Below are 20961 nucleotides of genomic sequence, written 5' to 3'. Positions count from 1 at the left end.
AGCAGATTTTATTTGATTTTCCCCCGGCCCCAAATCCAAGCCTTCTTGGCATGAGATGCTATGCTTTGACTAAGCATGGGGTCTGGAAATGGCCTATTAAATACTTTTTAACACTTTATGTTGTTCCATGCCCTAGGCCAAGCGGACAAAGTTTGTCACTCAGCAACTGCATGTGGAGGGGGAGAGAAAAAAACTCCCATCACAGTCTAAACTGGGCGTGATGTCAATTTCATTAACAAGCGTGGCTGGACACACACACACACACATGCAGTAGGTGCATGTGCATATTGGCATCCTCAAACACACACGTGTGCACATACACACACATACACATGAGCCTGCCCATACACACACGCATGCACGCACGCACACACACACACATGCAGTAGGTGCATATGCATATTGGCATCCTCAAACACACACGTGTGCACATACACACACATACACATGAGCCTGCCCATACACACATGCATGCACGCACGCACACACACACACACACACACACACACACACACACACACACACACACACACACACACACACACACACACATAAATCTCCGGGCTTAGTGCGATGGTGTGAAAATATGTGAGTGTAAATGAGATGCAGACAGCCTCACAGCAGAGTCCCTGACAGAAATAGGAGAGAGAGAGCGACAGACAGACAGACAGACAGACAGACAGACAGACAGACAGACAGACAGAGAGAGAGAGAGAGAGAGAGAGAGAGAGAGAGAGAGGATATGGCTCAGTTCTGAATAGCGAAACTGAAGAAAAGAAGCAAGTCAGCAAGTTTTGAATAAAAGTCATGTTTAGCATTCTGTGCATACCAGTCATCTCTGAATAATGGACAGTGAAAATAAATATTCTTTATTTTTAGGACTGAAATAAAGTGTACTTTTACTTGCTTTTGTTCTTTAAAAAAGAACTTAACAGAAACTATTCGGAAATTTCATGCAAATAGATACTGAAACTGGACTGTAAAAATAGAGTGTTGCTATTGTCCATTGAAAGTACATACAAGCAGTAATAAAGCCAACTCAACAAGTCCCAGATTATGAATGAGAAAGCTGAACACTTTATTGATGGGTCTGACACAAACGTTTGGCACTCAGAACAGAACAAGGTTTATTAACGCTGGGTGGTGAATGGTGACATAATGACAGTATCACATTCATATTTACAATCTGATCCATGGTGAAAATACTGCCAGTTGTTATGATGAATTAGGATTAATGCAAACTTGATGTGAATTGAATTGCATTTTATTCACTATTTTTAAAAATCCCAAAAGAAATCCTTCCAGCTTTTCACCCACATCAAACAAATGTCAAATAAATTGCTTAAGAAAAAAAGTAAGCTCATAATAAATAGGTCATTAAATAAATACTAGAAAACACAAAGATACAGATACTCTAGGTAGTTATTGTTCTGTTAAAATATTATTTCTGAAACACGAATCCTACCTGCACAGCTGCTAGTCTACTACAATCGAAATCATCTGAATTGAAATGACATCAACCCATTTGACTATCTTCCACCCGAAAATATACAAGTTCCGCGTACCCAATTGTACCAGAATCCTCATACACAAATTGTTCAGAGTTGCTGGGAAATCTACTGAGAAAAAAAGGCATAGTAAATACGGTTTTTACAATCAGGTTTCTAAATTAATGTGGGCTGTGTGCTTCCTGAATAGAACAAGACGTTTTATTCCAGTAATGTGTTTGTAAACATCTACAAAAAACATGTCGGGTTCCATCTAAATGTAATAACACTAAACCTTGTAAGACCACATTACTAATGATAATCTCAAAACCTCAAAACATGTTAGTCTGATAAGGACAATCTAGTGAGAATTTCAGGGAATCTTGTTATGTTCAGTTCTCCAACGCTTCTCACGCACATCTCTCACCTCTCTCTCTCGCTCTCTCTCTCTCTCTCTCTCTCTCTTGCTCTCTCTCTCTCTCTCTCTCTCGCTCGCACAGGCACGCACGCACATAACACAAGGCGGTGGTCTTCACTGATAACGTCATAGGGAGATTAATTTTACTGCAAATGAGTCACAATCGCTGCCACCTAAACAGACATTTGGAGCGTTACCCACAATACCTCATAGTCAACTCCACCAAGTAAACAACACTTTTTCCACCCATCTTCATCTCCATCCCCTCTTCCTTTTGGAAATCCCATTTTCCCTTCTACCTTGATCACCCACTTCCTAAACCCTTTCCCTCTGGAAATCCCTCCATCCCTCACTCTTTCGAACGACTCGCCTCCTCTTTGGCCCTCTCGGCTTGCTTCAGGGCATTGATGACGGGGAACCATGGTGACGGGGGCAGCTCGGGGATGATGCCGCCGCCGGCGGTCCTCTTGGCCTGGTTGAGGTGACCCAGGGCGGTGTAGAGACTGCTGGAGCGGAGGGGCACGTCTGGGTCCTCCTGCTGCTGCTGCTCTGTGTAGTACCAGGGCTCCAGGACTGCTGCTGGGGTGCAGTGCTTGTGCTGCATGGGGAAGAGGACGGTTGGTGTCAATTTTATTATTTACTTCAAGATGTGAAAAACCTTTTAAATCACTTCCTGAATTGAGTGAATAGAAAGTGATCCCGAACCCTGTAAGAGACAGGAGCCGGGAGGCAGAAGGGTCAGTGAAGAGGGTGTGCAAAGTGATGACGTATGATACCGTTGCCTCGATTTACGGTTAGGGACAGCAGGGATTCTGGTCATCATAATGGGTTGTGGCAGGACTCAGCAAATGATGAGGGCAAGTCACATGGGTACTGCCTCACCCTTCACTGAAACGACTTATTACGAGTGAGTCATACAACGTCTTTATTCCACAGCGTAGGGGGAGCATGAGTAAGGTTCTTTCAGGGAAATTATTTTTCATATTCAACCTTAGATGTGCCAGCGTCGTCTCATTAGATACATGACACCTGAGTTGCCATCCTTAGATAAATGAACTCCACCTCCAATTTGCCAAGCTCTGACAGGAGAAGCTTCAGGTGAGTTTTCCCTAAGAGCGTTTTCCCATTGAGTAGCATCGGTCTACTGAACAAACCCCTGAGGGAAATCCAAGGCTTCTTGACAGACGACCTGACCTTCCATCAGTATTGTGAGAAATGACCTCTCACAAGAACCCTGGCTGCCTACGCTCTGCTAAACGGAAGACAACGCCACGACACCCTCCGTTTGACTCTCCTTCTTCCTGCCCCTTTTCATGTCTCCAACAACACATTAGCTGTGGAAAACCGCCGCGAGCTACACTGTACCCGTCTACATCAAAAGCCTCTGCCGGGAAGGCCCCGTCGCCCATCTCCCTCCTCTCAGTCTTCAGCCTTTAATCACAGTTTAGTCACGCTCGGCCTTAATGAAAGGCCCCTCTCTGATTCACGGGCGTCCCAATCTACTGCCTGACCAAAAAGCCTTGCATCCCTCTCGCTCTTTCAAGACAGGGGGCCTTTATAGAGAGTAACAGGCGGGGAGCGTTGCCTGAGCACACGATGCCTGGGAGGTGTCCTAAGGAGATAATGACTTTATGTTCCCAGAGTGAAGAGACAGAAAGAGTGGGAGAGAATCCCTTAGAAGTCTCTGGTGGGAAAAGATGTACTAGATGAGGTGTACAGTAAGTATTGACTATAGGAGAGGGTGTATTAGTAAGTCATTGGGACTGGATGATATTTATGTTTGTGAAGGCGATTATAAGAACTTACATAATAGTCCTCTGTGGGAGAACGCTAGAGAAACAACCTCTGCTTCTTGTCTGTGATTTTAATGAATGTAACCCAGAGTGGGGCAGCGGTCTAAGGCACTGCATCTCAGTCACCCTGGTTTGATTCCAGGCTGTATCACAATCGGCCGTGATTGGGAGTCCAATAGGGCGGCGCACAATTGGCCCAGCGTCGTCCGGGTTTGGCCGGGGTAGGCCGTCATTGTAAATAAGAATTTGTTCTTAACTGACTTGCCTAGTTAAAAAAAGGGTAAATAAAAAATCTATAAAAACCTCTAGGGCAGTGTGTGTATGTGATGATGATGCTTTCAGTCGTCTATCTTGCCCTCGGGACGTAAGCCGTTTGGATAGAAGGTGTGTGTGTGTGTTAGTGATGCCTACCTTGAGAACGAAGCCCTCTGGGCAGGTAAGTTGATCGTACCACAGAGCCTTGTACATGATCAGCAGGACAAGACAAGCCAGGAACCCAAGGGTGATGAGGATCAAACCTGTGAGCTGGACACACACACACACACACACACACACACACACACACACACACACACACACACACACACACACACACACACACACACACACGACCATGAATGTCACCATTCCCAGTAGTATTTCAGTAAACATACTACTGGCCCCTAGATGAGACTTTACCTTGACCTTCTCTGATACCTCGTTGTACAGTTTTATATTCAGCTTCTTGATTCCCGGCACGTACAACTTCTTCTTTTTCTTCTGCTGCAGCTGATACTCTGTTGTGGTCTTCACGATTACCTGAGGATGAACAGCGGCATAGCACACAGAGCTCTCTGAGTGCCACAGCACTCTGAATCATTGGGATAACAGGGAGGCTGGGTCAAGGCACAGTACAGGGACCAATGGCAGGCTCAGAAATGATGTAGGCTTGATGTGTGTCTAGACATGCAGTGTAATGTAATATACAGACAGGATGTACTGAACATGTTTAATAATTACTGGGTGCGCACACACACACACACACACGCACACACACACACACACACATGCACACACACACACACACACACACACACACAAACACTCACACGCACACAAACACTCACACGCACACACACTCACGTTGTTACCTTGTCTAAGTATGGCTGTTGCAGCTGGTTCACCTCCAGAGGGGTGATGAGAGGGATGTTATCAAAGCCATCGTCCATAGACTGTTCTTTATCCAGCTTATCAGCCAGGTTACTGCCCAGCTTCACCATGTCTGCCTGCCTGACCAATCTGAATGAAGCAGTGCAGAGGATCAGATGCTGGGTAACACAGCTCTGTTGGGTTCAAACTACTTCTCAATGACTGTCTGTCTGGACGATTTGGATCGCAATACAAACAGTGCTGAACGATTAGATGCTGGGTAACGCAACTCGGTTTGGCTTTACTGTGCAGAGGGTAAGGTACTTGGTAATGCAGCTTGATTTTATTCCACTTAGTTGCTCCCTGTTTCCTTGTGTGGCGGATGTTGAAGATGATGTTAAAACGATAGTGGTGGTGATGATGATGATGATGATGATGATGGCGAGAGCTTTATTCAAATGGCTGCCACGATATGCCCGACTGTCTTCGTCCTGCTCTATGTGGGAGGTTTGTGTCAAACCAAATGTCATCGTCATTATGTCCATTTCCACAAGTAGTCCTACAGTGTCTCTTTCAATGTGCATAGAGTTTATTATGTCCATACTGGCTGTAATTCCAATGTGAGTCATGTAAAGTCGTTGCGTGGGCTACAAACAGGAACACACGCGGTGTGTTTGCTTCATATCCTATGTGTGTGTTGGTCTAACTGTGCTGTTCCCCCTCCTCCTCGATCAGCGCACCATCTGAATGTGGAACACAAGGTGAGAAAGCCACTGAGCTCGTTGACGCCGTGTGAAACGCAACACCCCCTTCTCTGTAGCTCGCCATCCTGTACCGCTGTGAGAATGACTCATAACCGGGATGCTAACAAGGGGGCGAAGGTCAGCTCCTCGCAGGTTCAATCATACAGACAGGCAGGAACACAGACGAGCACGAAAACATACACGCAAACACACACACTCTCCCTCTCTAGCTATCTCTTTCTGTCTCTCTCTCACACACACACACACACACACACACACACACACACACTTCCTCCAGGCTCCATTAGCCTAGCTATTGTTGCACTCTGGAGTGAGTGGGTGGCTATAATGGCTAATGTAGTTGTCTGTACAGAACTACAGCCCACCATCTTCAGACTGTAGATTGCAGCCTACTGTAGGAGGGAGTTGTGGGTGCCATGGTGATTCAGATGACTGATTGATGCTATATCAATGCAGAATGAGCTGAGAGCCAGCTGTCAAATCTGTTCCCCCATCAGCAAGGAGTGAAACAAGGTGTAGATGAATGTGGATGGCATTTTAACTAGACAAACAGTATAGTTTCCATAATATTTTCTAATCATATTCTTTGGTCAATATTCTCTGAATATTTTGATTGGGAAGTACAATAAGGAGGTGATGTGTATTAATGCTTTATATATGCTAAAACCACATAACACAACATAAAACATAGTCTTACAAATCCCCAAAATATAATGATTCTATAAACTAATAGTATCTAGGCCTGTTAACTTTTTTCTTCACGGTTCACTAATCAGGCATCTGGTCTCAACTTGCTGCATTGAAAAAACGGCGTTTGCGGCAGCAGAGATTCTGCTGATAAGCACAACGGCCAGGTAGCAAACATCCCTGAAAACAAACAAGACAGAGAAATGACATGGACATGACTGGTGAAACTCATCCCACACCAGACGTCATGTGGTAACATACGTTTCGATAAGCACCATACACAACCTATAACCTCATGGCACAGACTGCTCGAGATGCTCTTTGCATAGGTTACAAGGGCAATGGATTTCAAGAAGAAATTGACATTCAAGAATTCGTTGTGAAGGCTAATTTGAACACCGATACAATTGTCGCAAATGACAATGTCATCTTTGAAATCGTTTAGACCATTGTGAATTTGAGTTTACTCCTTTCACGCATTCGGTTAATATCGAGGGGGCTCTCAACCGTATCAATATGCTTGAAATATACAGCCATTATTGATACTCAAATAGACACAAAGACATGAGCAACCAATGTCGTTTTCACGTCAGGCAATGTTTTTGTTGTTGAGACAATCGAATCATGTAATTTGCGATGCAGACTATAGGACACCGTAGGCTACGGATTTATTCACGTAAACGCAAGCAGCCTTATCAATAAAATTGCCCACACAAACGATGACAATAAATTCCACATAGGCTATAACAAAGGGAGAAAAATGACTTACTGCGTGCGAGGATGACGATCGGTAGGGTTGCGTCGCGGACGTTCACGGGTAAAGCAGAGAATGGTGAATACCGTTCGGTTACCGTGGTGATGTCTGATTCCCTGCAGGATTGCGCATGTAATTCGGTACTGGTTGCATCCTCCAGAGGAAATTGGAGCCTCGATGATGCGCCTCATATTAAATGTGTCTGGGAGATGTTGGGAATAATTAAGCAAAAGGGAATGAATATTTTAAACATGAACTCTGATATGTTACTGTAAAGGTGAACGTTTTGAGATGGGTAGGCATGTAATTAAAACATCAAAATGTCAGGCTGTAGTGTCCCAACGTAGCACTGTCTATATGCCTACTGTATGCCCCAAAGTCAGATCAACAGTTTTACACATGTTGACGCAGTTTATTTACTTCTCACATGGCAAACATGTTTTGGCCTACTATATTGAATTCCACAAAATGTTCTATGCGCATTTAATAACTACAAATTATTGTATATATTGACTTTGAGACCGAATTGGTGTGATATACCCTAAATCAGCTTGTGATACTCATATAGATATGTCATGCAATATTTGTTGAAAAACAATATCTAGGCCTACAGATGAAATAAAACCATTAATATGTATGATTGGTTAAATGATTCAACCGTTCAATCATTGACAAAAATGTTTTAATGAAAATGTAAATGAATATGCTTTTTTAATCCAATCAAACACTACCTGCACCAAACTTGCTCATATTTAAACGACATAGTCCTTGGTTCCTCAAAGACTGACATAAACGAAAGTGACTTGTTGTGAACCACAATGGCCACAATGTGACATGCAGCAGCTGCTGCAGCTGATGGGGCCTGTCTATGGGATGGCTCTGGGATTCATCAGTGCCTCTAATTATGCCTTTCAATAGAGGTGAAGAGGTGATGCAGAAGCCAAACAAGTGATAAAGGGAAAACACGTTCTGTGTGTGTGTGTGTGTGTGTTTGTAAGAGAGAGTGAGCGAGAATATGTGTGTATCAGAGTGTGTGTGTGTGAGAGAGAGAGAGTGTCTGTGTGTTTGTGTGTAAGAGAGAGAGTGAGAGAATGAGTGTGTGTATCAGAAAGAGTGTGTGTTTTATGTGTGAGAGTTTGTGTGTGTGACAGAGAGATAATTTGTGTGAGTGTGTGTATGTGTGTTTGTGTGTGAGAGAGAGAGAGTGTGTATCTGAGAGGTTAAGCGAGCAAAGGAGAAACAGACAGAGAGCGAGAGAAAGAAAGAGGGGATGAAAGAAAGACTGATGGCCTACAAAAAGAGTAGGATGCAGGAGCCAGGCCCGTCTGCCCAGTTAAAAAACCCTATTCTCTCCGCGAGGACCCCTGCTACTCCGTCTTTGGTTATGCCTGATTCTATGAATTCATCATGCCTTTAGTACACTGTGAGGGACTGTGAGGGACTGCCTGACCAAAATACACCGTTCGCCCCCCTTTTGGAGCCTTTTGTCCCCCCCCCTGCATACCCTTCAATTGGACCTACATTTATTATTTTGACCTTTGCTTTGCGGGGGTGGGACATCAAAGCAGACCCTCTATTTCTTCCTCTTTAGGGGGAGGGTTGTGTCATCCTCACAGTGTGAGAGGCAGACTGTTCTGTTCTGTCTCCTCGGGTTTTGTTGTTCGCTGGGAGATGGAGAGAGAGAGACCCTGGGAGAACATAATGAAAATGAGAATCAATTAGGTTATGGTCTTTAGAGTTAGAAGGGAAGAAGGGTGAGGGGGAGTATGTGTGTGTGTTTGTGTGAGAGAGAACACGAGAGTGAATGAGATTCAGTGTGTGTGTGTGTGTGTGTGTGTGTGTGTGTGTGTGTGTGTGTGTGTGTGTATAGAAGGGTGTTCTGCATTAAGAACTGCACATGAAGTACAGACGGAGAGTGTCATCAGTGAAGTACTGGTGGGAAAATATACCATCGAAGTGGAGTGGTGAATTCTATACATTCTATGGAGGTTTACATTGTATCAATAGAATACAGCATGTATTTAGCATTGCAATAAGAAACATGACACACGTAAGAGATTCTGCTATTAGAATAAAATATGCATTAACAAAGTCTTTATAAAAGTGATACAACATAAGATGGCCAAGGACTCCATAAGCTTGTGTTATAACCGGTTCTATAGTTTAAAAAAATTATACATTCAAAAATGTAACCTGATTAGTGTTAGTGATTATTCAACAGTCATGTCACTTAATGATGTCAAAAGGATTTTTATTTGTATACCATATGCAGCATTCTGAGACATGCAGTGTTTATGTTGAATCAAGTCGTGCTTTCTGATGGAGAGGTGTTGAATACCGACTTGTATCACGGGTGACCGACCAGCCTGGCTTTCTTCTTGGTCGTGGTAACTAAATGGCCCGAAATCACTGTTAATGCGAAATTATTAACAATACTGCCATCTAGTGACGAATCCATTCAAATCCCTTTTATACTATTACAGTACTGTACCTACTATACACATACGCAAGGTGTATAGCTCACTAAGCAATTTGAACATGCTAGGTAAGAATGCACTTCTGTGAATGCGGTTTGTTTTATAAACTCGAAGAACTTTCATGATGTTTGTTATTTACCAACCAATTAAAAACAAAATGTAACCAGGCAAGTCAGTTAAGAACAAATTCTTATTTACAATGACAGCCTAGGAACAGCCTTGTTCACGGGCAGAACGACAGATTTCTACCTTGCCAGCTCGGGGATTCGATCCACCAACCTTTAGGCTCACTGGCCCAACTCTCTAACCACTATGCTACCTGCTACCTGTCGCCACTAGGCTACCAAGTCTTGGAAACAATGTGGATGTATTTTCCTGTAAATTCACTTCTCTTCAGCATGGGAATAGAAATTACAATGCCAACATGGCAACAACAACCAAAACGTTCTAATCACTGGAGTCTCAAATCATCTCTCGATTTTGACAGCATGGAAATGACCATGAAATATGACTAACTCTCTAATGTATCTACAGACTCCCTACACTATTGACAGTGTTATTATCCTGGTTATCAACAGATGGCAGCACAGTGACAGTCAATAGAGCCCCGCTTCAGCTCAGTTCTGTATGTTCACCAACTTGGCTAGAAATAATGCATTAAATGGGGATGAACTATTCAATAGATCATGATGGTCAGGTCAAACAAATGTTATGTCCTGTGTGAGCCTGTTTATTAGGAAACCTAACTTTAGCCTGCTCTCAGATACGTGTGTGTGTGCCCAATTCAACAGCCACCTGATTATAGAAAGGCCTACAAATCAAACCAAATCAAATTGGATTTGTCACATGCGCCGAATACAACAGGTGTAGACCTTACAGTGAAATGCTTACTTACGAGCCCCTAACCAACAATGCAGTTTAAAAAAGTAAGGATAAGAATAAGAAATAAAAGTAACAACTAATTAAAGAGTAGCAGTAAAATAACAATGGCGAGATTATATACAGTGGGGTACCAGTACAGACTCAATGTACATGTAGGTAGAGTTAGTAAAGTGACTGTGTATAGATGACAACAACAGAGAGTAGGAGCAGTGTAAAGGGGAGGGGGGCACTGGTTAGTTGATGTACATGTAGGTAGAGTTAGTAAAGTGACTATGTATAGATGATAACAACAGAGAGTAGCAGCAGTGTAAAGGAGGGGGGCACTGGTTAGTTGATGTACATGTAGGTAGAGTTAGTAAAGTGACTATGTATAGATGACAACAACAGAGAGTAGCAGCAGTGTAAAGGGGGGGTGGCACTGGTTAGTTGATGTACATGTAGGTAGAGTTAGTAAAGTGACTGTGTATAGATGACAACAGAGAGTAGCAGCAGTGTAAAGGAGGGGGCACTGGTTAGTTGATGTACATGTAGGTAGAGTTAGTAAAGTGACTATGTATAGATGACAACAGAGAGTAGCAGCAGTGTAAAGGAGGGGGCACTGGTTAGTTGATGTACATGTAGGTAGAGTTAGTAAAGTGACTATGTATAGATGACAACAACAGAGAGTAGCAGCAGTGTAAAGGAGGGGGGGGCACTGGTTAGTTGATGTACATGTAGGTAGAGTTAGTAAAGTGACTATGTATAGATGACAACAACAGAGAGTAGCAGCAGTGTAAAGGAGGGGGCACTGGTTAGTTGATATACATGTAGGTAGAGTTAGTAAAGTGACTATGTATAGATGACAACAGAGAGTAGCATTAGTGTAAAGGGGGGACTGGTTAGTTGATATACATGTAGGTAGAATTAGTAAAGTGACTATGTATAGATGACAACAACAGAGAGTAGCAGCAGTGTAAAGGGGGGGGCACTGGTTAGTTGATGTACATGTAGGTAGAGTTAGTAAAGTGACTATGTATAGATGACAACAACAGAGAGTAGCAGCAGTGTAAAGGGGGGGGGCACTGGTTAGTTGATATACATGTAGGTAGAGTTAGTAAAGTGACTATGTATAGATGACAACAGAGAGTAGCATTAGTGTAAAGGGGGGAACTGGTTAGTTGATATACATGTAGGTAGAGTTAGTAAAGTGACTATGTATAGATGACAACAACAGAGAGTAGCAGCAGTGTAAAGGGGGGCACTGGTTAGTTGATATACATGTAGGTAGAGTTAGTAAAGTGACTATGTATAGATGACAACAGAGAGTAGCATTTGTGTAAAGGGGGGAACTGGTTAGTTGATATACATGTAGGTAGAGTTAGTAAAGTGACTATGTATAGATGACAACAACAGAGAGTAGCAGCAGTGTAAAGGAGGGGGGGCAATGGTTAGTTGAGGCAATATGTAGGTAGAGTTAGTAAAGTGACTATGTATAGATGATAACAACAGAGAGTAGCAGCAGTGTAAAGGAGGGGGGGGGCACTGGTTAGTTGATGTACATGTAGGTAGAGTTAGTAAAGTGACTATGTATAGATGACAACAACAGAGAGTAGCAGCAATGTAAAGGAGGGGGGGGGCACTGGTTAGTTGATGTACATGTAGGTAGAGTTAGTAAAGTGACTATGTATAGATGACAACAGAGAGTAGCAGCAGTGTAAAGGAGGGGGGGGCACTGGTTAGTTGAGGCAATATGTACATGTAGGTAGAGTTAATAAAGTGACTATGTATAGATGACAACAACAGAGAGTAGCAGCAGTGTAAAGGAGGGGGGGAACTGGTTAGTTGATATACATGTAGGTAGAGTTAGTAAAGTGACTATGTATAGATGACAACAACAGAGAGTAGCAGCAGTGTAAAGGAGGGGGGAGGCACTGGTTAGTTGATATACATGTAGGTAGAGTTAATAAAGTGACTATGTATAGATGACAACAACAGAGAGTAGCAGCAGTGTAAAGGAGGGGGGGAACTGGTTAGTTGATATACATGTAGGTAGAGTTAGTAAAGTGACTATGTATAGATGACAACAACAGAGAGTAGCAGCAGTGTAAAGGAGGGGGCACTGGTTAGTTGATGTACATGTAGGTAGAGTTAGTAAAGTGACTATGTATAGATGACAACAGAGAGTAGCAGCAGTGTAAAGGAGGGGGCACTGGTTAGTTGAGGCAATATGTACATGTAGGTAAAGTTAATAAAGTGACTATGTATAGATGACAACAACAGAGAGTAGCAGCAGTGTAAAGGAGGGGGAACTGGTTAGTTGATGTACATGTAGGTAGAGTTAGTAAAGTGACTATGTATAGATGACAACAACAGAGAGTAGCAGCAGTGTAAAGGAGGGGGGCACTGGTTAGTTGATATACATGTAGGTAGAGTTAGTAAAGTGACTATGTATAGATGACAACAGAGAGTAGCATTAGTGTAAAGGAGGGGGGGGCACTGGTTAGTTGATATACATGTAGGTAGAGTTAGTAAAGTGACTATGTATAGATGACAACAACAGAGAGTAGCAGCAGTGTAAAGGAGGGGGGCGGCACTGGTTAGTTGATGTACGTGTAGGTTGAGTTAGTAAAGTGACAATGTATAGATGACAACAACAGAGAGTAGCAGCAGTGTAAAGGAGGGGGGCATTGGTTAGTTGATGTACATGTAGGTAGAGTTAGTAAAGTGACTATGTATAGATGACAACAACAGAGAGTAGCAGCAGTGTAAAGTAGGGGGGGCATGGTTAGTTGATATACATGTAGGTAGAGTTAGTAAAGTGACTATGTATAGATGATAACAGAGAGTAGCAGCAGTGTAAAGGAGGGGGGGGCACTGGTTAGTTGATGTACATGTAGGTAGAGTTAGTAAAGTGACTATGTATAGATGATAACAGAGAGTAGCAGCAGTGTAAAGGAGGGGGGGGGACTGGTTAGTTGATGTACATGTAGGTAGAGTTAGTAAAGTGACTATGTATAGATGACAACAACAGAGAGTAGCAGCAGTGTAAAGGAGGGGGGGCAATGGTTAGTTGAGGCAATATGTAGGTAGAGTTAGTAAAGTGACTATGTATAGATGATAACAACAGAGAGTAGCAGCAGTGTAAAGGAGGGGGGGGGCACTGGTTAGTTGAGGCAATATGTACATGTAGGTAAAGTTAATAAAGTGACTATGTATAGATGACAACAACAGAGAGTAGCAGCAGTGTAAAGGAGGGGGGGCACTGGTTAGTTGATGTACATGTAGGTAGAGTTAGTAAAGTGACTATGTATAGATGACAACAACAGAGAGTAGCAGCAGTGTAAAGGAGGGGGGGGGCACTGGTTAGTTGATATACATGTAGGTAGAGTTAGTAAAGTGACTATGTATAGATGACAACAGAGAGTAGCATTAGTGTAAAGGGGGGCACTGGTTAGTTGATATACATGTAGGTAGAGTTAGTAAAGTGACTATGTATAGATGACAACAACAGAGAGTAGCAGCAGTGTAAAGGAGGGGGGGCACTGGTTAGTTGATGTACGTGTAGGTTGAGTTAGTAAAGTGACAATGTATAGATGACAACAACAGAGAGTAGCAGCAGTGTAAAGGAGGGGGCACTGGTTAGTTGATGTACATGTAGGTAGAGTTAGTAAAGTGACTATGTATAGATGACAACAACAGAGAGTAGCAGCAGTGTAAAGGAGGGGGGGCATGGTTAGTTGATATACATGTAGGTAGAGTTAGTAAAGTGACTATGTATAGATGATAACAGAGAGTAGCAGCAGTGTAAAGGAGGGGGGGGGCACTGGTTAGTTGATGTACATGTAGGTAGAGTTAGTAAAGTGACTATGTATAGATGATAACAGAGAGTAGCAGCAGTGTAAAGGAGGGGGGGACTGGTTAGTTGATGTACATGTAGGTAGAGTTAGTAAAGTGACTATGTATAGATGACAACAACAGAGTAGCAGCAGTGTAAAGGAGCAATGGTTAGTTGAGCAGTGTAAGTTAGTAAAGTGACTATGTATAGATGATAACAAGAGAGTAGCAGCAGTGTAAAGGAGGGGGCACTGGTTAGTTGATGTACATGTAGGTAGAGTTAGTAAAGTGACTATGTATAGATGACAACAACAGAGAGTAGCAGCAGTGTAAAGGAGGGGGGCACTGGTTAGTTGATGTACATGTAGGTAGAGTTAGTAAAGTGACTATGTATAGATGACAACAGAGAGTAGCAGCAGTGTAAAGGAGGGGGGCACTGGTTAGTTGAGGCAATATGTACATGTAGGTAGAGTTAATAAAGTGACTATGTATAGATGACAACAACAGAGAGTAGCAGCAGTGTAAAGGAGGGGGGCACTGGGTTGATGTACATGTAGGTAGAGTTGTAAAGTGACTATGTATAGATGAGTAGCAGCAGTGTAAAGGAGGGGGCACTGGTTAGTTGAGGCAATATGTACATGTAGGTAAAGTTAATAAAGTGACTATGTATAGATGACAACAACAGAGAGTAGCAGCAGTGTAAAGGAGGGGGCACTGGTTAGTTGATGTACATGTAGGTAGAGTTAGTAAAGTGACTATGTATAGATGACAACAACAGAGAGTAGCAGCAGTGTAAAGGAGGGGGGCACTGGTTAGTTGATATACATGTAGGTAGAGTTAGTAAAGTGACTATGTATAGATGACAACAGAGAGTAGCATTAGTGTAAAGGGGGGGGGGCACTGGTTAGTTGATATACATGTAGGTAGAGTTAGTAAAGTGACTATGTATAGATGACAACAACAGAGAGTAGCAGCAGTGTAAAGGAGGGGGGGGCACTGGTTAGTTGATGTACGTGTAGGTTGAGTTAGTAAAGTGACAATGTATAGATGACAACAACAGAGAGTAGCAGCAGTGTAAAGGAGGGGGGGCACTGGTTAGTTGATGTACATGTAGGTAGAGTTAGTAAAGTGACTATGTATAGATGACAACAACAGAGAGTAGCAGTGTAAAGGAGGGGGCAGTTGATGTACATGTAGGTAGAGTTAGTAAAGTGACTATGTATAGATGACAACAACAGAGAGTAGCAGCAGTGTAAAAGGAGGGGGCATGGTTAGTTGATATACATGTAGGTAGAGTTAGTAAAGTGACTATGTATAGATGATAACAGAGAGTAGCAGCAGTGTAAAGGAGGGGGCACTGGTTAGTTGATGTACATGTAGGTAGAGTTAGTAAAGTGACTATGTATAGATGATAACAGAGAGTAGCAGCAGTGTAAAGGAGGGGGGGACTGGTTAGTTGATGTACATGTAGGTAGAGTTAGTAAAGTGACTATGTATAGATGACAACAGAGAGTAGCAGCAGTGTAAAGGGGGGGCACTGGTTAGTTGATGTACATGTAGGTAGAGTTAGTAAAGTGACTATGTATAGATGACAACAGAGAGTAGCAGCAGTGTAAAGGAGGGGGGCACTGGTTAGTTGATGTACATGTAGGTAGAGTTAGTAAAGTGACTATGTATAGATGACAACAACAGAGAGTAGCAGCAGTGTAAAGGAGGGAGGGCACTGGTTAGTTGATATACATGTAGGTAGAGTTATTAAAGTGACTATGTATAGATGATAACAGAGAGTAGCAGCAGTGTAAAGGAGGGGGGGGCACTGGTTAGTTGATGTACATGTAGGTAGAGTTAGTAAAGTGACTATGTATAGATGATAACAGAGAGTAGCAGCAGTGTAAAGGAGGGGGGCACTGGTTAGTTGATGTACATGTAGGTAGAGTTAGTAAAGTGACTATGTATAGATGGCAACAGAGAGTAGCAGCAGTGTAAAGGAGGGGGCGCTGGTTAGTTGATGTACATGTAGGTAGAGTTAGTAAAGTGACTATGTATAGATGACAACAGAGAGTAGCAGCAGTGTAAAGGAGGGGGGCACTGGTTAGTTGATGTACATGTAGGTAGAGTTAGTAAAGTGACTATGTATAGATGACAACAACAGAGAGTAGCAGCAGTGTAAAGGAGGGAGGGCAAGTTGATATACATGTAGGTAGAGTTATTAAAGTGACTATGTATAGATTAGTAGCAGCAGTGTAAAGGAGGGGGGCACTGGTTAGTTGATGTACATGTAGGTAGAGTTAGTAAAGTGACTATGTATAGATGACAACAGAGAGTAGCAGCAGTGTAAAGGAGGGGGGGCACTGGTTAGTTGATGTACATGTAGGTAGAGTTAGTAAAGTGACTATGTATAGATGACAACAGAGAGAGTAGCAGCAGTGTAAAGGAGGGGGCACTGGTTAGTTGATGTACATGTAGGTAGAGTTAGTAAAGTGACTATGTATAGATGACAACAGAGAGTAGCAGCAGTGTAAGGAGGGGGGGCACTGGTTAGTTGATGTACATGTAGGTAGAGTTAGTAAAGTGACTATGTATAGATGACAACAACAGAGAGTAGCAGCAGTGTAAAGGAGGGGGGGCACTGGTTAGTTGATATACATGTAGGTAGAGTTAGTAAAGTGACTATGTATAGATGACAACAACAGAGAGTAGCAGCAGTGTAAAAGGAGGGGGACTGGTTAGTTGATGTACATGTAGGTAGAGTTAGTAAAGTGACTATGTATAGATGATCACAACAGAGAGTAGCAGCAGTGTAAAGGAGGGGGGCACTGGTTAGTTGATGTACATGTAGGTAGAGTTAGTAAAGTGACTATGTATAGATGACAACAACAGAGAGTAGCAGCAGTGTAAAGGAGGGGGACTGGTTAGTTGATGTACATGTAGGTTGAGTTAGTAAAGTGACTATGTATAGATGACAACAACAGAGAGTAGCAGCAGTGTAAAGGAGGGGGGGGCACTGGTTAGTTGATGTACATGTAGGTAGAGTTAGTAAAGTGACTATGTATAGATGACAACAGAGAGTAGCAGCAGTGTAAAGGAGGGGGGGCACTGGTTAGTTGATGTACATGTAGGTAGAGTTAGTAAAGTGACTATGTATAGATGACAACAACAGAGAGTAGCAGCAGTGTAAAGGAGGGAGGGGGCACTGGTTAGTTGATGTACATGTAGGTTGAGTTAGTAAAGTGACTATGTATAGATGACAACAACAGAGAGTAGCAGCAGTGTAAAGGAGGGGGGGGGCACTGGTTAGTTGATGTACATGTAGGTAGAGTTAGTAAAGTGACTATGTATAGATGACAACAACAGAGAGTAGCAGCAGTGTAAAGGAGGGAGGGGGCACTGGTTAGTTGATGTACATGTAGGTTGAGTTAGTAAAGTGACTATGTATAGATGACAACAACAGAGAGTAGCAGCAGTGTAAAGGAGTGGGGGGCATGGTTAGTTGATATACATGTAGGTAGAGTTAGTAAAGTGACTATGTATAGATGATAACAGAGAGTAGCAGCAGTGTAAAGGAGGGGTGGCACTGGTTAGTTGATGTACATGTAGGTAGAGTTAGTAAAGTGACTATGTATAGATGACAACAACAGAGAGTAGCAGCAGTGTAAAGGAGGGGGGCACTGGTTAGTTGATGTACATGTAGGTAGAGTTAGTAAAGTGACTATGTATAGATGACAACAGAGAGTAGCAGCAGTGTAAAGGAGGGGGCACTGGTTAGTTGATGTACATGTAGGTAGAGTTAGTAAAGTGACTATGTATAGATGACAACAGAGAGTAGCAGCAGTGTAAAGGAGGGAGGGGGCACTGGTTAGTTGATGTACATGTAGGTAGAGTTAGTAAAGTGACTATGTATAGATGACAACAACAGAGAGTAGCAGCAGTGTAAAGGAGGGGGGGCACTGGTTAGTTGATATACATGTAGGTAGAGTTAGTAAAGTGACTATGTATAGATGACAACAGAGAGTAGCAGCAGTGTAAAGGAGGGGGCACTGGTTAGTTGATGTACATGTAGGTAGAGTTAGTAAAGTGACTATGTATAGATGACAACAGAGAGTAGCAGCAGTGTAAAGGAGGGAGGGGGCACTGGTTAGTTGATGTACATGTAGGTAGAGTTAGTAAAGTGACTATGTATAGATGACAACAACAGAGAGTAGCAGCAGTGTAAAGGAGGGGGCACTGGTTAGTTGATATACATGTAGGTAGAGTTAGTAAAGTGACTATGTATAGATGATAACAGAGAGTAGCAGCAGTGTAAAGGAGGGGGGGGCACTGGTTAGTTGATGTACATGTAGGTAGAGTTAGTAAAGTGACTATTTACATTTACATTTAAGTCATTTAGCAGACGCTCTTATCCAGAGCGACTTACAAATTGGTGCTTTCACCTTATGACATCCAGTGGAACAGCCACTTTACAATAGTGCATCTAAGTCTTTTAAGGGGGGGGGTGAGAAGGATTACTTTATCCTATCCTAGGTATTCCTTAAAGATGTGGGGTTTCAGGTGTCTCCGGAAGGTGGTGATTGACTCCGCTGTCCTGGCGTCGTGAGGGAGTTTGTTCCACCATTGGGGGGCCAGAGCAGCGAACAATTTTGACTGGGCTGAGCGGGAACTGGACTTCCTCAGTGGTAGGGAGGCGAGCAGGCCAGAGGTGGATGAACGCAGTGCCCTTGTTTGGGTGTAGGGCCTGATCAGAGTCTGGAGGTACTGAGGTGCCGTTCCCCTCACAGCTCCGTAGGCAAGCACCATGGTCTTGTAGCGGATGCGAGCTTCAACTGGAAGCCAGTGGAGAGAGCGGAGGAGCGGGGTGACGTGAGAGAACTTGGGAAGGTTGAACACCAGACGGGCTGCGGCGTTCTGGATGAGTTGTAGGGGTTTAATGGCACAGGCAGGGAGCCCAGCCAACAGCGAGTTGCAGTAATCCAGACGGGAGATGACAAGTGCCTGGATTAGGACCTGCGCCGCTTCCTGTGTGAGGCAGGGTCGTACTCTGCGGATGTTGTAGAGCATGAACCTACAGGAACGGGCCACCGCCTTGATGTTAGTTGAGAACGACAGGATGTTGTCCAGGATCACGCCAAGGTTCTTAGCGCTCTGGGAGGAGGACACGATGGAGTTGTCAACCGTGATGGCGAGATCATGGAACGGGCAGTCCTTCCCCGGGAGGAAGAGCAGCTCCGTCTTGCCGAGGTTCAGCTTGAGGTGGTGATCCGTCATCCACACTGATATGTCTGCCAGACATGCAGAGATGCGATTCGCCACCTGGTCATCAGAGGGGGAAAGGAGAAGATTAATTGTGTGTCGTCTGCATAGCAATGATAGGAGAGACCATGTGAGGTTATGACAGAGCCAAGTGACTTGGTGTATAGCGAGAATAGGAGAGGGCCTAGAACAGAGCCCTGGGGACACCAGTGGTGAGAGCGCGTGGTGAGGAGACAGATTCTCGCCACGCCACCTGGTAGGAGCGACCTGTCAGGTAGGACGCAATCCAAGCGTGGGCCGCGCCGGAGATGCCCAACTCGGAGAGGGTGGAGAGGAGGATCTATGTATAGATGACAACAGAGAGTAGCAGCAGTGTAAAGGAGGGGGCACTGGTTAGTTGATGTACATGTAGGTAGAGTTAGTAAAGTGACTATGTATAGATGACAACAACAGAGAGTAGCAGCAGTGTAAAGGAGGGGGGGACTGGTTAGTTGATATACATGTAGGTAGAGTTAGTAAAGTGACTATGTATAGATGACAACAACAGATAGTAGCAGCAGTGTGAAGGAGGGGGGCACTGGTTAGTTGATATACATGTAGGTAGAGTTAGTAAAGTGACTATGTATAGATGACAACAACAGAGAGTAGCAGCAGTGTAAAGGAGGGGGGCACTGGTTAGTTGATGTACATGTAGGTAGAGTTAGTAAAGTGACTATGTATAGATGATCACAACAGAGAGTAGCAGCAGTGTGAAGGAGGGGGGGGGGACTGGTTAGTTGATGTACATGTAGGTAGAGTTAGTAAAGTGACTATGTATAGATGACAACAACAGAGAGTAGCAGCAGTGTAAAGGAGGGGGGGCACTGGTTAGTTGATGTACATGTAGGTTGAGTTAGTAAAGTGACTATGTATAGATGACAACAGAGAGTAGCAGCAGTGTAAAGGAGGGGGGGGCACTGGTTAGTTGATGTACATGTAGGTAGAGTTAGTAAAGTGACTATGTATAGATGACAACAGAGAGTAGCAGCAGTGTAAAGGAGGGGGCACTGGTTAGTTGATATACATGTAGGTAGAGTTAGTAAAGTGACTATGTATAGATGACAACAACACAGAGTAGCAGCAGTGTAAAGGAGGGGGGCACTGGTTAGTTGATGTACATGTAGGTTGAGTTAGTAAAGTGACTATGTATAGATGACAACAACAGAGAGTAGCAGCAGTGTAAAGGAGGGGGGCACTGGTTAGTTGATGTACATGTAGGTAGAGTTAGTAAAGTGACTATGTATAGATGACAACAACAGAGAGTAGCAGCAGTGTAAAGGAGGGGGCACTGGTTAGTTGATATACATGTAGGTAGAGTTAGTAAAGTGACTATGTATAGATGACAACAACAGAGAGTAGCAGCAGTGTAAAGGAGGGGGCACTGGTTAGTTGATGTACATGTAGGTAGAGTTAGTAAAGTGACTATGTATAGATGATCACAACAGAGAGTAGCAGCAGTGTAAAGGAGGGGG

The 20961-nt window shown here is 43.5% G+C and overlaps 1 protein-coding gene across 1 annotated transcript; it reads right to left on the bottom strand.

Moving 5' to 3' along the window:
• Window positions 1–1054: 1054 nt before the first annotated feature.
• Window positions 1055–7154, bottom strand: LOC115103702 (neuronal vesicle trafficking-associated protein 1-like). The gene is made up of 5 exons (XM_029624578.2): window positions 7047–7154; window positions 4829–4976; window positions 4377–4496; window positions 4110–4223; window positions 1055–2503 (listed from the first exon to the last, which is right to left on the bottom strand). The coding sequence occupies exons 2-5, from the start codon at window positions 4955–4957 to the stop codon at window positions 2255–2257; spliced, it is 612 nt and encodes a 203-aa protein (XP_029480438.2). The 5' UTR covers window positions 4958–4976; window positions 7047–7154; the 3' UTR covers window positions 1055–2254.
• Between the last annotated feature and the right edge of the window lie 13807 nt (window positions 7155–20961).

This window comes from Oncorhynchus nerka, linkage group LG21 (assembly GCF_034236695.1).
Source record: "Oncorhynchus nerka isolate Pitt River linkage group LG21, Oner_Uvic_2.0, whole genome shotgun sequence".
NCBI classification, from domain to species: Eukaryota; Metazoa; Chordata; class Actinopteri; order Salmoniformes; family Salmonidae; genus Oncorhynchus; species Oncorhynchus nerka.
The sequence above is the reverse complement of the archived record's forward strand: the minus strand, read 5'-3'. Positions and strand labels throughout refer to the sequence as shown.

Coding starts and splice junctions, on each gene's coding strand:
- LOC115103702 (XM_029624578.2), bottom strand. CDS start 4,957: ATGGTGAAGCTGGGCAGTAACCTGGCTGATAAGCTGGATAAAGAACAG. Junction 4,497..4,828: donor AACAGCCATACTTAGACAAG/GTAACAACGTGA, acceptor GTTCATCCTCAG/GTAATCGTGAAGACCACAAC. Junction 4,224..4,376: donor AGGTATCAGAGAAGGTCAAG/GTAAAGTCTCAT, acceptor GTGTGTGTCCAG/CTCACAGGTTTGATCCTCAT.